We start from the raw sequence: 18,530 nt of genomic DNA, 5'->3' as shown, positions 1-18,530 counted from the left end.
CATGTTTAATTACAAAAGAGCACCATTAGCTGAGTTTAATTGAATTTAGTGCAGCTCAGTATAAGAAATGTTAAATAAAAATCAGTGTATTCATAGTTTTTGGTTGTATTTTTTAAGTGAGGGATGACTGGTTCTTTTTTGCGTTTTCCAACCTAATAAATCTCAGAAAAGCGAAACGCTATGACACATATCATGTATCGTAAAAATGTCTTGAAATATCTCAGTGTTATATGTTTGCCATATCTTCCACTTCTAGCTGTCAGTTTTAAAACTCAAGCTTTTTCTGCTAATACTGGTGCATGGAATGTATTAATATAATGTGTTAATATGTATTAATATAATGTATTAGTAATGTAGTCATTTTTTTCTGCCTTTCTTTTAGTATCTCAATCCATCGCTACATCCGTGTCTAACAAGCTTCACCAGTAATGAAAGACAGCCTCTCTGTGTATTTTCCTAAAAAGGAAGAATATTAAAAAATGTGTTTGTGCTGAATGTATGACAGGATCGTCGACCTGTGTCTTAATGACATTTCGTACTTTTTTACACCCCATGCTTGTCCTCAGTACTTTTCACACAAATGCAATATCACGGCCGACAGAAAGGTCATGGAGGTCTTCAGTTTCTGGTACAATAAGAAAATAACTCAATGGAAATATGCCTAATTTTTTTCATTTAATTCTCACTTAATATATTTTGGCACAATATTATTCATATTTAGGGTTATCATCATTATTATTATAAGTGCTGTCAAGTACATTCTGAATCTTGGCAACCATAGTGGATAGTGGATAATATTTCTTAAGGGTATATTTCAAAGAAATATTTTTTAACTAGGTTGTCCTCTTATGCTAGAAATCCATGGTAACAAACACATAATTTCATTACTTTACCGTTAATTTTATTATTTTAAGCTGACCTTGCTTTTTTGTTTCAGAGTGGCATGCTGATATCTCAGACAACCAGTCTGAATACTCTGTGGGCTCTGAGGAGGAGGATGAGGATTTCGACGAGAGGCCTGAAGGTGAGGAAAGCTTACATGTCCACCAGAATTGTAAAAATACACTGGTCATGATTGATGCATTGATTTTGAAGTCCACAATGTGATTGTCAATTCAGTGTATGTACAGTGACCGATATCATCATTAAAACAAATTCTGTTCTGAGCATTTTGCAAAAAATAGTAGTAGTAATCTGTTATTGTTGGTCGGCAAGCAGAGCTTAATACATGTTTCTCATGGTCGTCAGGAAGTGATCCAATGAGTTTCATGATCAAAATCTTGTCATATCATGACATTATTTTGGGTGAATGTCCATGAACTCACTCAAATTGAAACGAATAGGCAATGTTTGCAGTGCAAAAGGCGCAAGATACTGAAAGCGATACGTCCTTGGAGTATGTCCTACTGATATTAAAAATAAACATGTAAAGCAGCGTCATTTTGAACAGACCTTCACTGGCAATTTCTACCTCTTGCAGGTCGAAGGCAGTCTCGCAGACAGATCAGAAATGAAAAGGATAAGCCACTGCCCCCTCTGTTGGCCAGAGTTGGGGGCAACCTCGAGGTAAAATAAGTCCACTCTCTCAGGCTCTCGACCCATTTCTTTAGGGCCTGTGTATAATTATACCCAGAACAATCAACATATGTCTTTTACTAAATGATTGTTTTGATTTATTGGCCTTTTTGAATGTGTGATCACTTGAGCCAGTATACACAACACCCCTGGCTTCATGCTCTTCAAAACACAGCCAGCTGACAGATCTGTAGTGAGTCCTTGACTGGCCAGTTCTTTTACATTCTTTTACCCTACGTTTGAACTGTGATAAACCTTTCACCACAGTAAATTCTCATCTGTTATAATTTATTGTGCCCAGTGAATTGAAACCACATTGTTGCCAAAAAACATTCCCTTGTATTTTGGGAAAAAGTCCTTAACTTCAGAACCTTTCAGTTTGTGCATCCACACATACACTGTATGTCCAGAATTTTGTAGATACCTACTCATCCAGTGTTTGTCCCCATTTGCTGAAGTAACACGCTTTACTTTTCTGGAATGGCTTTACACTAGATGTTGGAAGAATTGATTGCATTCAGCCTCAAGAGCATTAGTGAAGCTAGGTACTAATGTTGAATGATCTGGATCACAAATACCACTCCAACTTTTCCTAAAGGTAATGAATGTTGCTCTATGACTCCAGAGAAATCAGTTTCATTAATCCACAACAAAATGCTGGAGGCTTCATACCCCCCTAGCTGATCACTGGGCATGGTAGCCTTAGGCTTATATGCAGCTGCTCCAGAGGATCCTGTTTTATTTTCTTTGGAGATTTTACAAGCTGTGTGTGCACAACTGAATGCCTGTGTCAGCAATGAATGTACCTTAAAGTTACTGAATTCACTCATTTTAAATACTGTATGAATACTTTTGGGGCATATAATGTATGTGTGTGTTTGTGTGGGTTGTAGGTGTTGGGCTTTAACACTCGTCAGAGGAAGGCCTTCCTGAATGCGGTGATGAGATGGGGTATGCCTGCTCAGGATGCCTTCTCCTGTCAGTGGCTGGTACGAGACCTTCGGGGCAAAACCGAAAAAGAGTTCAAGTAAGAAAGACAGACGAGCAGAACAAAGAGCAGACTGAATGAAAAACAAAAAGAAAAATAAAGAGTACAGTTGAATAACTTCTATGTATGTTTAATCTCTGCATCTTTTACTCCCTCTCTATTGCTTTCTTTCTGCTCCTGTTTTTTTTCTTTACTATTCCTCTCTCTTTTTCTGCCCGCCTCTCGCTATATGCAGAGCATATGTGTCTCTGTTTATGAGGCACTTGTGTGAGCCGGTAGCTGATGGTTCAGAGACATTTGCGGATGGTGTGCCGAGGGAAGGGCTGTGCAGGCAGCCTGTATTGACCCGCATTGGAGTCATGAGCCTGGTGAAGAAAAAGGTCTGCCTCATTTTTTTTGCGAATAGTGGCATTAAACTCAATTCCATTCCCATTTATCTATCAGGAGAATTCACTTAATTGCTGTAAAACACGTTATCTGCATCTGAGAATATGAATATGAGAATTTACATTTTGAATAAAATTTCAATTAATTGTTTGATTTGATTAAAATACAATGAAGCGTATTAAAATATTGGTTGGCTTGGCTTTTGGATGTTTTTAGTGTTAGAACAGATAAAAAGAGGTACATTTTCACACCTTTCACAACTTTTACAATTTAAAGATAATGAAAGAAGTGTTTATGAATGGATTAAATCTTTTTTTTGTGAATCTGTGATATGAGAGAAATCTGAAGGATTATCTGTAAAAAGATTTGTATTGATTTATGAGGAGGTATTATTTGTCAGAATTGAAATACGGAAAAAAAGAGAAAACTACCCAAACAAATTTACAGAAAAGATAAACTCGGGGGCTCATGTAAGAGAGTCTTTGCTGTGCTCATGTGTGCAGGTTCAGGAGTTTGAGCACATAAATGGGAAGTGGAGTATTCCTGAGCTGAAGCCTGAAGTCACTGTGGACTCCAAGAAATCCTCACGAGCTTCTTCACCTGCCATCAAAACAGCTACACCAACACCTGAGCAAAGCTGCAACAATACGCCCTGCACCTCCAAGCCAGGTGCATGCACATACACATGAACACATAAATAACATTCAGACACACATCTGCACACATATCACAGCACATAGACATACATACACACAAATACTTGAGCAATATTCCAAACAAACATGTATCTACAGACAAACACATGATTCTTTCTCCACGCAGGCATTATCCTGAACTTATCATACATAATACATACCAACGTTATTGTTATATAAACATTAGGCCACTATTTTGACATTGAAAACATTCCATCTTTTGTCCACAAGAGGGTAGAATGGAACTGTAGTCAGCAGCTCTAATCTGTGAGCTTGCCATTGCCCGCACAGTTCAGACACAGAGACTTCTGTTGGTCCAAAATGTTCTTGCTGGTGATGAATGGTTGCATTTTAGGATGAAGTTTATAGGGGCACACATTTGCTCAGCAATTATAGTTTAGGAGTCTGAAAGGGCTTGTATCATGGTAAAAATAATTTTCTCTGCTTTTTGCAGTTTTTTGTGCTGTTTGATGCAGTACATAAAAAAATCTTCAAGTTTGAAAATGTACCATTCACACCCTATCCATATGGTCCATATATGGAGGTTTAGCTGCAAAAACAGCCTGTTTTAAATTTGTTGTGTTTGTGATGACTCATTTACATCTATCCATTTATTCAAGCTTCAACGATGTAGGCCTGCCCATTCACATTGAAGTTCTAAGGAGTGTTTAAGCCTGAACTACTGTTTTTTTTGTTTTATTAGTTATTTTCATTTACATATATTGGCCCTAAAGCCACAGAAACAACAACAGCCTGTTGGAATTTTAAGGGATAAAGAAAATGGAAAATGGTCATGTAAATATAATTACACAAACCCATACATTTTTCAAGAAAAATGTAGGATTTGGACTTCTAAGTTCTGCATTCAAACCACATATGCACATACATTAGAAGTAGGCAATATGGCACTATCATATCATGATAAATTATGTTATAATAAGCCAGAGTATGCTTTTTGAACATACTCAAAGAATACTGATCAGCTGCATGTTTCATCAAAAAGAGAGCATATTTAGCTCTCTTTAATTGGATTTAGTGCAGTTCAGTATGTGAAATACTAAATAAAAATTATTGTATTCATAGTGGCACTACTGGATAGAGTATTGTTTAAAAATCTTCAATACTGATTCCTAAACAATACTTTTTTCGATACCTTCTTTTAAACTATGGCCCGAAATAGGTGTGGCTTAAACCTAAAGTGAATGTGAGATGCTGGAAAAGGGTGTATTTACTGATCAATGTAGATTGCAGACTAATCAAGAAGTGCTTGTATATAAATATGAAATGCATACCGATTGGAATTTAGACAGTGTAGCCAAATTTTTGCATATAATTGTATTGCCATGATGTTTTTTCTTCCATATCGCTCACCCCAAACACACATGCATAAGCACACAGGACATATGTAGTTGTAATGTGTGTACACCCGTGCTCACATATTTGTGCACGCCTGACAAGATTTGTCCTGTCATTTTTTAGCCACACCCTCTCCACCTGACAAACCAGAAAAGAGTGCAAAGGAGGGGGAGAAAGAGGAGGGAGACAGCCAAACTGAGGCAGAGAAAGAGAAGGAGAAGGGGAAAGAGGGAAAAGAAGGAGAGAGCACAGAGAGTGCAGAATCTAAAGAGGTAAGTGTGTGGGCTGGATGTGTGGTTGGAGATGCAGATGTCTGTGGATGTGGGTGTGGATGGGTGTGTTGGTGAGTGAGTCAGTAAGCAAGCAAGTGGTCAGGCAGGGCAGGAGGAGTGCGTGCATGTGTTTGTTTGTCAGTGCCTTTTCGGCAGAATGTTGATATTAGAAGATGTTCTTTTTTCGTCTCTCACACTGTAGCTTGTTACAGCTATAAAGGAGGGGGAAAAAGACCCTCTAGCAGGTGAAAAGCCTGAGCCATCTGAAACGTCCACAGCAGCAGCTTCAGGCGACTCCAAATCAAAAGAAGCTCCTGACAACACTCCACCCTCACCAAAAGAAAGGTGCGAGAAAGAAAAGGGTGGAGAGGAGGAGAGCTCTAAGAAAGAGGCTGTTACTGAAAAAGTGAAAGAAGAAACAGCTTCAGACCTCCCAACAGTTAAAGACGAGAATCAAGGTAGTTTTTTTCCTTTCCAGTGCAGCTGCACCTCAGGATTCAGTTAACAGATCTGAGTGGAAATCAAAGTAAGTTGTTGTCCCAATCCACTTGTCTGTTTTTACACTGACAGAGAAAGCAGAGAGGAGTGAGAAAGGAGGAACGGGTGAGAAGGCTGCAGAAGAGAAAGAAAAGAGCGAGGAGACGCCTGTTCCCACGGAAACAACAGAAAAGAAAGAGAAGGCCGAAGGCCAAGTGTCAGATGTTAAGAAAGGTGAATTGTGAAGAGATCTCTCTTTTTGCACTTATTTCGCACTACCATTTAACATCTTCTCTAAAATTCCAGACATTACATTCCATTACATACTGAGGCTTATTGGACTACAGCACGAACTGGCTGGGTTATTCTTAGGTTATAGAAGTGTGTAGTTAAACTTTGCAAGTACCAAATGTAAAACTCTGGCGATTTTTTTTTGGCCATTTAGAGGTATAACACCTCTGTTATAATCTTTTCAATTATATTGCTTTCTGTGCTCACAGAGGAGGTGAAAGGAGAAAAAGATGCCGGAAAAGAGGTCAAGGTGCAGAAAGAGGACACAGCCAAGGGCAATGGCAAACCAACCGAGCGTCCACGGTTTATGTTCAACATTGCAGATGGTGGATTCACAGGTAAAGTAATCTTCTTTTTTGGAATAGCACGGTTTATAGCAGTGATCACCAAAGCTCCTTCTGGAGATCTGCTTTCTTGCAGGTTTCTCCTCCAGCTCCAGATGTTACACAATGATCTAGCTAATCATGACGACTGTAATTTGATAGATCGGGTATGACGAGTTCAGGGTAAGACTTAACTCTGCTGGGTGATAGATCTCCAGGGACATTGTTGATGACCATGATTTTACAGTAGTTGTTCCCAAACTTGGTCCTGGAGATCTACTACCCTTTATAGTTTAGCTCCAACCCTAATCTAACACAGCTGATCCAGATAATGAGAACCTTTAGCAGCATCTGAATATTAGAGCTAAGTGTGTTGAATATGAATTCTACAGGTTGGTAGACCCCCAGGACAAGGATTGGGCACCCCTGGTTTATAGCATATAAGTAGATTGTTGATAAATGGTGGCAACGTTGTTAGTATCAAATGTCTGCTGTTTATCTGTTTGTGTTATCTGTTAGGGCATTGCCACATTAGACAGGTTGGACATTTTGTTGTGGATGAGCAGAAGTGGTTAAGTGTGGATCATTCTGTAATGTGTAAACAGTTTCAGAGATGTACAGTTCTGAGGTGATTTTCTCACCCCTTTCTCAGACCCGTGTGTATTGGTTGGGATTGATACCGGGATGGAAAATCTGGGCAAAGCATGAGGGACTTTCATCTCTAGCACAAAGTATTTTACACAAACGCTGCTTCAGTGTTAGTACAGCTTGGAGTGAAGCTGCGCATATCTTGACAGAATTAGCATGGGCAAATGTGTAAAAAAAAAGAAATAAAAGAAAAGAAAAGAAATAGTTTGTTGCTGTAAGGTTATGTGTTCCCAAGGCCAGTGCAACACTTTCAATGTTAAAACTAAGGTAACTCCACTCTTTGTATTTTATTTATAGATAAAGCAATTCTCTGTTCTGTTTAGCTGTTTTTCTTCTTTACATCTGTACCATTCACTGCCACAATAGCATGCACTAGAAGCTACCACCAGAGCACAGGAGTGGACTATGTATAAATATACACATATGAGGCCAAACATTACATTTACATGTTTTTAGCAGACATGCTTATCTAGATTTAAATAGTAGGTGAGTGTAATGTGAGGGGTCATCCAAAAGTACTTATACTTGTATCAGTAGTAGTTGGATAGCCCATGTCTGAAAGGGGAAGAAAATCCCTCACTCCTGTTTATGGGGCAGAGTATTATCCACTGTATTGTTAACCACTTTAAATCAGAAACTACTGTGAACTACATTTGAATCAAAAAAAAATTTTTTAAACATAATGTTTTTTTCACGACTGATATTTGCTCTCTTTTAATCTGCCACCATCGCTTTCCTATTGAGACAGTAGAAGACGGTCATTAATATGGTCACTGCATGAAAAGATCATGTGATTGAGACACATGAATACATTTCCTCAATGTTAGCCTAGCACTACATATCTGTTTTCCTCTCTGCAGAGTTACATACCCTGTGGCAGAATGAAGAACGTGCAGCAATCTCCTCTGGCAAGATGAATGAGATCTGGCACAGACGGCATGACTTCTGGCTTCTTGCAGGCATTGTACAGTATCCTTGGTAATGGGTGGCTGTTGCCATGGAAACAGTCTGTTCTTATGTGTGAGAATATGTACACATGACTCTATGTGACCTTTATGTGGGCGCATGACTGAGAATGATATGAGACACATTGATGTACGTCATTGCCTGATATGAGGGAAGCAATTAAGTGACTAATGAAGGCAATATCCACCCCCATCCAAGTGATTCAAAAACAAATTGCTTCACTATCTTCCCAGTTTTTTAGTCTGGAACAACTCCACATCAGCAAACACCAAAATAAAAGGTTATATTTCAGAATATTATATTTTGTCTTATTTCTAGAAATAATTGTGATTGCTAATGTACCCATTCTGTTACATAGACGTCTTCTCTTAATAAACAAGTTGAATGGTTTGGCTTTAGTTTAAACTTTTGATTGTCCAGTTTGAACCTTAACCTCTGACCTCTTGCAGTCATGGTTATGCCCGATGGCAGGACATTCAGAATGACCCCCAGTTTGCCATTGTGAACGAGCCATTTAAGTCACAAGCAAACAAGGGCAACTTCTTGGAGATGAAGAACAAGTTCCTGGCCAGGAGGTTTAAGGTAGATGGAAATAAAAATTTGCACTAGCCATTCGGGCCACCAAGCCAGTGAATCTTGTGGCCAGAATTATCTAAAAAGGTTTATCAAATTTTTTGTATTTACAATTATCAAGCACACTTCAGTATCAAGAAACAGTCAGGTGTTGCTTTTTACTCTCCTGGTCATTTTTTTATTCCACTGACCCACGTGTATTTGTCAGGCTTTGATCATTGGGCACTGCTGGTTTGTTATTGGGATCTCTGAAGATCATAGTGTAATAACAGCACTCATGTTGAAAGCTCTAGCTGTGCTTTGAAATATTGTACTTTCTAAAGTAGCTACTCTGGTAATGAATGAAGTTGTGGTGTCTTCCTGTCATGGAAATGGACAGTATGCTCCACAGGACATCACATCCTTCTCAGAATCCAGCCACATGAAGTCATAAAGTTCTTCCACTCGGCTCTGAACTAATTTGTTTTTGTTTGTAGTCACCATCTTTATCTGATTCTTTTTATTGTGTGCACTGCCACTGGCATCCTAATAATCCTGACACTGCGATTGGCTACAAAGAAATTTTCAGTTTAGACGGAACTTCTCACTTACGTCACATTGGCTATCACACATTATACAACAGTTGGTTCCGGCCACGCAAGCTGATTGGTTGAGAAGTGTTCAAACCGTGCTGTTATTTCACAAACACTATATCACTCAGCTGAGACGCCGTTGCTAAGCAACAACTTTGATTGCTGTGGGAGATGCTCAAGCCATTTGAACGTTTTTACTTTTTACTTTGCACACAAACAGAAAATGGATACTTTTACGATTACATTTGACCTACAACCGATTTGGTCAGACTCTGGTCAGGAACAAAACAACATTAATATTGATCTGGCAAAAAATGACAACGCTGAGCTAAACTTGATATTGCGACAGTTTTATGGCTCAGTCCATACTTCAAAAGCGAGCGGAGTTTGTTATTCTGACGTAGCAACAAGCTGCTTGTTAAGGAACTATAATTTGGCAGAAGGAATTGCTAACATTAAAACATATTAAATGCCACGTTCATGGCCCAATTTATTTATTTCTTACTTTATTTATTTAACTGTTGTATAAAAGCTATAGAACACTCGAGGTTGCATGTTATTGTGAATAACACACTCCCTCTCGTGTTTTATTGTTTAAGTAATGTTAATGTTACAGTTGATGAATTCTAACATAATCTTTTGATTTGATGCGGTTAGTTCTGTGTCCAACCCTCCAAACTGCCTTACATGGCAGAGTAAAAAATTGTTATTTTGTTATTAATTAAGTAATGGATGTTTGTGAATGTGGAAAAAATTTAGTTGATCTGGTGTTTGGTTTAGGGAAAGCAATGCAAAATATGAAATTTTGCCCTGAGGCATTGCCAACCCCTGTTTGAATCACCAGTGCATTGTTGATTTATTTACCAACAAATTTGCAAGTTCATATTAAAACAATTGTCAGTAATATACTGTCAGTAATAAAATGTGAGGGCTTCTTGTGGTTACAGTTCGATTTATTAGCAATACATGGTTCCTGTGAGGACTCTGTGAGGTCCCTATGAGGACCTTGTATTACTTGAAGTCATACTATAAAACTACCCCAATCTTAGACACAGTATGCTATATTAATAGATTTTTTTGAATATCAGTGACTAATTTGAGGCTTTTACTCCTCCTCATGTTAACATGTGATGAGAGGCACTCACATCATGCTGACTCAAGCTCTTGTGCAAACAACATCCTCTCTTTTTCTTTTTCCGGTGTTTTGCTCTGTCACATGTTTCATATCCCAATTTCTACATCCTCATTCCTTTTTTCTTCCATGCCACATTTTCTCTCTCTCTCTCTCTCTCTCTCTCTCTCTCTCTTTTGCTCTCTCTTTATATCTCTCTTATTTTCTCTCATGCAATTTGAAATGCGTTTTCCACATTTGGCAGAACTATAATTTCATTACACTGACTTGATTTCCTTGTAAATATCATTTATGGGGATATTGTTCCACCTCTAATCTTCTCAGTCGGTTTCATCTGGAAATATTGCATTTATTTTCTCCTCTCTGTGTACAGATTGTTCTTTTCCTCTTTTTTTGTTTGTTTACCCTGTAAATCTACCCTGTAAGTCTCTAATCTTTTCTCTTTTCTCTCCTTTTACCTTCAGTTTCCATTGTCTTTCTCTCTCTCTTTTTCTCTCTCACATACATCATTTCTCATACACTCTTAGCTTTTTTACTTTTCTCCTTCTCTCCAACACCTGACCCTCTATTATGAATGGAACATGTGATTGTCATTTACTCTGTGCTTTTACTCACTATGATCTTTCTTTGCCCCTCTGCTCCTCTCTCTCTCATGCTCTCTCTCACTCTCTCTCTCACCTGTCTGGCTCTTTAAGCTGTTAGAACAGGCATTGGTGATTGAGGAGCAGTTGCGCAGGGCAGCGTACCTTAATATGACGCAGGACCCCACTCACCCTGCCATGGCCCTGAATGCTCGCTTCGCTGAGGTGGAGTGTCTGGCAGAGTCACACCAGCACCTCAGCAAAGAGTCGCTTGCAGGCAACAAACCTGCTAATGCTGTCCTGCACAAGGGTGAGAAGACCACATTCATGTGTTTGACATCTGTGCATTTTATACATATGTCTGTTTAACATCTGTATATGCGTTAAACCCTATCCAGATTTTCATGATTTGAAGATCAGAGAATTTGCACAGATCCTCATAAAATGTGGACTGCACAAATGATCCTACAATGTGTATGTGAAGAAGGCGACATCATAAAACACTCTCTTTGCTGAGCATATGCACCAAAAAAGAAATGCTGCTTCTGGAAGAACTCCATATTTCACAATATCTCCAAGATATGGGAACACTCACAACCGCAAAAGGCATTTACAGCTAAAAATGCACTCTCTGGGAACCAGAATTCTGTTTGCTGTGTTAATCTGCAAAGACAAACAGACTTTTGGCTCTGATATCATTTGGCTCATCATGCATAATGTTTCTTTGCAGTTCTTTTTAATGACTGGTTGGTAATCAAAATTATCAATTTTAGCTAGCATGCGAGAGTTGGTAGTGTTCAAAGTTAAGCCAATACTGTTCACAGGAAATATTCCACCCAATGAAGCATATGATCCTTTATGATACAGTACAGAAATGGGCAAGTAAACTAGTAATCAAGATGTGTTTGATGTTTTAGTCCAAACAAATGCCTTAAAATAATGGTTCCCCACCTGGTTCCGGGACCACCCCTGCCTTGCGTGTTAGCTTGATCAGATGTGTTAAAGCAGGTAAATCAATCCAACATGTCGGGCAGGTCTATTCCAGGGCCAGGTTAGGGTATCACTGCTTTAAAAATAGCAGTTTATTACCAACTATGGATGGTTTGAAATAATATTTTACTGAATTCTGTCCGTGATTGAAGGAACCCTTCCATAGTGAATTAATGAACTAATACTAGTTAACAAGCTAATTCTGATTTCGCACTCTTTTTTACTTTCCTTGATAGAAAATTGTTTACTTAAAGGGCACTTTGAGATGAAATAGTTTATTATAGTGTAAAGATGCATAAATACTATTTATTTCAGACCGAGTATGAGTACAAATTTTTTAGTACTCACCAATATCGTGTCCAATACCATACTGACTAACCTACTTAGCATTAAGTAGTTGTTAGTGTAAATTAGTGCAGCGTACTTTGTTAAATCATTTAACTCTAGCTTATATAAAATGACAAGCATTAGCTAGCTATGCTACATTAGTTACCTTGGATTAAGTAGAGCTGCAGTGGAGAAGAGTGGGCAGAAAAGTACTTTTGTGCAGCTGTAAGTAAATTATGATTCATAGTTTTGGACTCTGATCTGTCTCAGCAACAGTCTCTGCAGCACAGCGACAGCAGGAATCACATCTGAGGCTAATGCGTCTGAAGACCTCACTTGTGGAGTTTTACGTCTAAAGTATTTTGTTTGGCTGGTTGAGCTGTAGCTGAATGTCCAATAAAAAAAGGCATACACTGTGTGATTTTGGAAATCTTGTTCTTGGGTGACTCACAGTGTACATTTAAATAGACCATCATGTACAGACAAAGCCTACGACTTAATACTCAGGCTGTACGAAAAACGCTCCGTCCATGCTACGTAAGACAAAGCCTCTACACACAACTCTGTCTGCAGACAGTTTCAAATAATTTTATTTAATTCAAAATAACACGCTGCGCTCTGAGTACTGAGCTGTTTAAACAGAACACTTTAAACTGAACACTTTAAACTGGTAACTTTGTGTCTCACCTTTACGAAGTCAGTAACACTTCTCTGTGTGAGCAGAGCCTCCTTCACTGCCAGCTTGAATCGTTTGTTCATTAGTGCAACAGCTACACTCAGCTTACGTCATCAGCGGGTATCAGAATGTTCATATTGGTGGATTTTTATGAGTACAAGTAAATGAGGATGGTATCAGCCAAATACCCGATACCAGTATCAGTATTGATGCATCCCTAATATAGTATGACAACATTGGTTAAGCTTTCAAGATATACCACTCACTCCCCCAAAATGTTCTTTTTTTCTCCCCCACTTACGTCAAGGCTAATTGCACCCACTAGCTAGGTCTCCCCCGTCACATAACCATGCCAAGTTGGGAAGGTGAAGGCTAGCACCTTGTACTGATCAACACACTTAGAAAAGAACGCTAACTGCCTATTCTGTTGTATCAGTTGTGTGATGGGGGAGAGGAAAAGCCATCCTACCCCCCCCAGAGAGAGCGAGGCCAATGACACTGTCTTGGACTTTGGGACATGAATGGCTATGGCATCACCAGAGATCGAACTTGCGATTTCCTGATGTTAGGACCAAAGCAATTTAGCCCCACCCACCCCGCCCATTAACATTGAAGTTATAAGAAGTGTTTCATTAAGGGCTGCTTTTTGAATGAGACACAATACTAGGCAGCAAATCAGAACAAAGCTCACATCTGTATGTCACTCTTAAAGCACATTAACAAAAACAGGCAGTTTATTTCTATGAGACATTGGAAAATGACAATTTAAACAATGATTGCATTTACTTTTGATGAACGTATACAGATGCAGATGTACATCTGGTGAGCCCATTTTTAGCAAAAAATCAGCAATAGAAAGTTCCATTTTGAGTGAAGGCATGCTCTGGCGAACCAATGTTTCTTACTTTTTCTATTGACTAATGGAATTACAGTATTTCATATTTCATGAATGCCTTTCAGTATGTTTGTTTTGACCATTGTCATGATTTAACTACAGTTCTTAACCAACTAGAGGAGCTGCTTAGCGATATGAAGGCGGACGTGATGCGGCTTCCGGCCACCCTCTCCAGAGTCCCACCCATTGCAGCACGTCTGCAGATGTCTGAGAGGAGTATCCTCAGCAGACTGGCCAACAAGGGCAATGAGACTCACACACCACCGGTGAATGCACAAACAGACATAGCATACAAACTTCCACAACACCCACACTATAGAAACCTAGGGCCTGACCAAGTTATCCGTTGGCCATAATATCAGCCGATACAGAGGTCCCACAAATGTATCTGTGTGCACGTCACCCATGCCATGGGCACTAATGCACCCCTATACCATCATGAATACTGGCTTTTGAACTGTGAACTGATAACAAGCTGAGTGGTCATTAGCCCGGAGGACAAGGTGTCCATGATTTCCAAAAAGAATTTCAATTTTGAATCATTTTGATTCGTCAGACCACAGGACACTTTTCCACTTCTCCTCAGTCCATTTTAAATGAGCTTGGTCCCAGAGAAGGTGGCACCATTTCTGGATCCTGTTTGTATATAGTTTCTTATTTGCATTTTAGAGTTTAACTTGCATTTGTGGATGAAGTGGTTTTTCAGAAGTGTTTCTGAGTCCATGCAGTGATTTCCACTACAGAATCGTCTGTTTTTAATGCAGTGCCGCCTGACGGCCCATAGCCAGCAAATACTGGTTTTCGGCCTTGTCCCTTGCATAAAGAGATTTCTCCAGATTCTCTGAATCTTTTAAAGTTATTATGTACCGTAGATGATGAAAAACAAAAGTTCTTTGCTATTTCAAAATGGGCATATATTTTTCAAAAAACAATAACATCAGTTTCAACATTTGATATGTTGTCTTTGTACTATTTTCAGTTAAATGTAGGGTTTGAATGATTTGCACATCATTGCATTTTGTTTTTATTACATTTTACATTACTTTATTTTACATTTCTTTTTTGGAAATGGGGTTGTAATAAAAACATGTAAAATGCATCAAACCCTGACATTTAACATGACGGTAACATAGTAACATTCAAAAATGGTTGAAAAAGTACTTTTTTACCGTCTTAAATAATATTGAGCGATATTATAAATTATTTAAGTAACAAACTTTTCAGAAAATGTTTAACGTCAGTCAGGACCTACACATCCCAACGCTCAGTGAACAAGACAGAGTGTAGAGCCTACTAAGATGTGGTCTTTCTCCTCCCCAGCCTATCCCTCCAGGACCTTATGCCACCCCACAGAACTACGGCCCCCCATTCACACCAGCGCCCCCGGGGGGCATGACTCTGGCTGGGGCGAACTATAGCCAGATGCCCCCGGGGTCATTCATATCAGGTGAGTGCTGCTGTTCCGTTCATACAAAGGGCTTCTCCAAAACCATGATGAAAGATTCTCCAATGGTTTCACTTGTTTAGTTGAATTGGCCAGGGCTAGAGTTCAGCGAAGAGCATGAAGGCTTACAGTTAAAATTTAGAGCTACAACTCTGGCTTGTCCATAATCCTACAGAAATGAATTACAGTCTCCTGTTCTTTTTCAAAGACATATTGTAACCCTAAAATTTCGTCAGTAATGAAACCATTAGTAAACTTTAATCATGAAAGCTTTGGGAAAGAGCTTTGCATGTGTAATGTAATTTCCTTCTTCGTACTTTGGCTGGTTACTAGATGTTAGAAATGATGTTTGAGTGTGAAGGCATGCAGGTTGGAGCATGTGGATTTGTTCAATGAAAGCTGAGAAACATTTGACACACTTGAAGGAATATTATTGATTCAAGTATTTTGCTGTGGTTGTGCCTTAAGGACTGTGGAGTGTTTCGAAAATTTGTGGCTTCCCACAGGTGGATTTTTTGGTTAGAAACCGTTCAGTACACGCAGAAGTACAAAATAACCTGTGAATACTGACACATTAATTTTGAACAACATAGAAGCTTAAAAAAGCAGAAATTATTATCTTGTTAAGGAAATTCAAGAAGGAAAATGAGTATTATTGAACTCAATGCACAAAATTGCAAGGATATGCTGTCTGTGATGATTTTTAGTTATTTTCATCATGATTTGTTCGTTTTGTTTTTATGTTGTGGGAAGTGCATATCCGTGGATCATTTTACTGAGGTGGTAGTTCACTACTTAGCTAATTTGCTGAAATACCCTTACCTTATACTGACGTGACCTCTGACAGGCTCTACTGGCTATATGCAGTGTGCAGTGTTGTTGATATGAAAATACTAACATTTCAAATCAAGTGGTCTTTATTGTCATTCCTCTATATACACTGGAACAAAATGGCATTATTAGGCTTCATGGTGCAACACAACAGCAGCACATTACACAGGACTACATAGAGTGACGACACACGACAGTGTGTAACAAGTGCAGAATATACAATAAATACACCACCCAAATACACAGAACAATAAATACACATGACAGTAAGTACAAGACAGGAAAACAAAACACTACATACAAATGGGCTTCATTTCATATATATATGTATGTGGATCTGATACCAGAGAATTCAGTCTGATTCTAGGCTGAAATATTTAAGAATTGCTTGCATACACTCGTAAAAAAGATAGTTCTTCAGGGGTTTCTTAGTAAAGGGAAGGGTTTTGGACATGGTTCTATATAGCACCAAAAAGTGTTCTTCTGTTGTTGTCCATCAGAAGTATCCATCTGAAGAAGCATTTCACCATGCAAAGAACCATTAAAGCATGAAATGGTTCTATACAGAACTCGGTTCTAAATAGAACCATTCCTTGCCATATGCAGCCTAACATTAACATAAGAACAGTGAGGATCTAACAAAGCATTATACTTGAATAACAATACAGTTCCTTTATTCTAGTCAAATTATTCACATTTATGATATCACTGATGGTGATATGTATAATATAAACATATATTTGTTGTTTATTTCAGTCATGTTGTTGCATGCATATTCTTTCACCGTATGATTGTAGAGTGTTTGACTGAGCTGTTTGAGCATGGTACGTTTAGATGGCCATCTGACAAAGATCTATCTATATTTGGAATATCTCAAGTTTTAGTATCAATATCGAGAAAGAAAAGTGTTTTTTTACCATCCGTAGTTATAAATGCACTTGTACAACTGATACATTGGCAGAATGAAAACAGAAATATTGAGAAGTTTAAAAGCATATTATCTAGCCTCCTAGGAAGGCGTTGTGTTTCAAAACATTGCAGAGTATAGCGGTCATCAAAATAAGTATCTGGAGTGACCAACAGGGTGCGCAAATAGTTACAAAAAAACACAGTAAAATGTTCATCTTAACATAAGCATTTCAGTCAAGGTCTATGTGAAAAAAGAAGTATATTTATGTACTTTTTATGCAAGCTTGCAAGTCTTGTTTTTCTGTATATTTGCAAAACTATCAACCCTTTGTGACAAAGTTAGATGGACTTTGAATAACTAATATTTCTGTGTTAATTTTATCTCACTTAAAATTATGCAACAGAAATATTGACATTAGTTAATGGTTTTGCTGTTGAATCAACTTGGAAGACCAAAATCACAGTTACAGTTTCTAGCAGCAAGTAGGTTTAAAATGGAACATTAGTCCTATAGGCTGGGAGCAGCATGTGCATACGCAGAAACTCCTTTCCCTATCTGTTCCATAAAATAGCTTGGATTGCATGTGTAAAACTAGAGTGGATCTCGAAAGGGCATGGAAAGTCTTGGAATTAGCTGCATGTAAAAGGACGAGAATTCTGTAAATAAAAGCACATAATTCTGCCAGTTGTTATAAAACCTGGTGACATGATCCAGATACTTCAGTTGTGCATTATTCTGCAAAATGTGAATCTTGTTACAGTTTTTACTGAAGCAATTGCATTTAAACTTGAAAAGGCCTCTTAGGAACTTTGAATAAATAATTCTCCATTTTCCTCTGGTTCAAAAAAAAGTCTACTTTAGCTCTGCCAGTAAACTGTGTTTATTGCTTCAAAATTAATTTTGCAACAGCATAAACAAGTGCAGGGTACATACAAAACAATCATGACCGAGTATGTGCGTGTATTTTTGTTTGTTCTAAAACGTGACCGGGGTACGCTTTCACCCTAAAGGAGCTCAAGTGTTCCTGTGCACTGTTGATTGAGTATTTCTATACCCGTCATTCAGCCAAGCCGTCTGTGGGAGACATAGTAGCCCCGTTTTTTGGTGCAACGGAGCTTTTTCTGAAAATGTCATTACGCTGATCCACTGCCCTAGCCGTGCCAGGAATCGCTCAGTCGAGGGAACATTTTTTCTCCTCGGGCCAGGGATATTTTTAAGAGAGCAGAGTGAAAAAAAGAAAAAGCAACACGGGAGAAAATGTGCTGGTTTTCTTAACGGTGAGCACACAAAGGCAGATGGAGCTCTGTGCTGAGGCCGCACGCACTGACCTCTAACTGGGCTAAAAATACATCACACATGAGGCCAGTCTGAGCGTTTTGGTCCCCGATTGAGACGACTGTGGCGACCCCTATATAAACTTAGCTAAGGAGGGAGACTGAAAACAGCACACCAGACTAAACAAATAAGACAAAAGAAATGAGAGACGGAGGAGGGAAAAAAGGGAGAGAGATGGGGTGATAGAGCGAGTTGGAGAGAGAGATAAGAGGAGAGATGGAGAGAGTGAGAGACAGATGGAGAGAGATGAAAAGGAACAGAATGAACAGAGCGAACTCTTTAACCT

At 38.7% G+C, this 18,530-nt stretch overlaps 1 protein-coding gene across 1 annotated transcript in view; it reads left to right on the top strand.

Moving 5' to 3' along the window:
- chd3 (chromodomain helicase DNA binding protein 3) overlaps positions 1-18,530 on the top strand; it is a 48,025-nt gene that overhangs the window by 24,698 nt on the left and 4,797 nt on the right. Inside the window, 14 exon segments of the mRNA XM_036596567.1 lie at positions 938-1,024; positions 1,481-1,566; positions 2,469-2,602; positions 2,799-2,943; positions 3,454-3,619; positions 5,125-5,273; positions 5,476-5,731; positions 5,844-5,984; positions 6,251-6,379; positions 7,873-7,981; positions 8,428-8,560; positions 10,951-11,146; positions 13,827-13,990; positions 15,045-15,171. Of these exon segments, the coding sequence (XP_036452460.1) occupies positions 938-1,024; positions 1,481-1,566; positions 2,469-2,602; positions 2,799-2,943; positions 3,454-3,619; positions 5,125-5,273; positions 5,476-5,731; positions 5,844-5,984; positions 6,251-6,379; positions 7,873-7,981; positions 8,428-8,560; positions 10,951-11,146; positions 13,827-13,990; positions 15,045-15,171 (2,022 nt within the window).

The sequence above is a fragment of the Colossoma macropomum genome, unplaced genomic scaffold (assembly GCF_904425465.1).
Source record: "Colossoma macropomum unplaced genomic scaffold, Colossoma_macropomum, whole genome shotgun sequence".
Classification (NCBI taxonomy): domain Eukaryota; kingdom Metazoa; phylum Chordata; class Actinopteri; order Characiformes; family Serrasalmidae; genus Colossoma; species Colossoma macropomum.
Note: the sequence above shows the minus strand (reverse complement) of the source record. Positions and strands in the feature narration are given on the sequence as shown.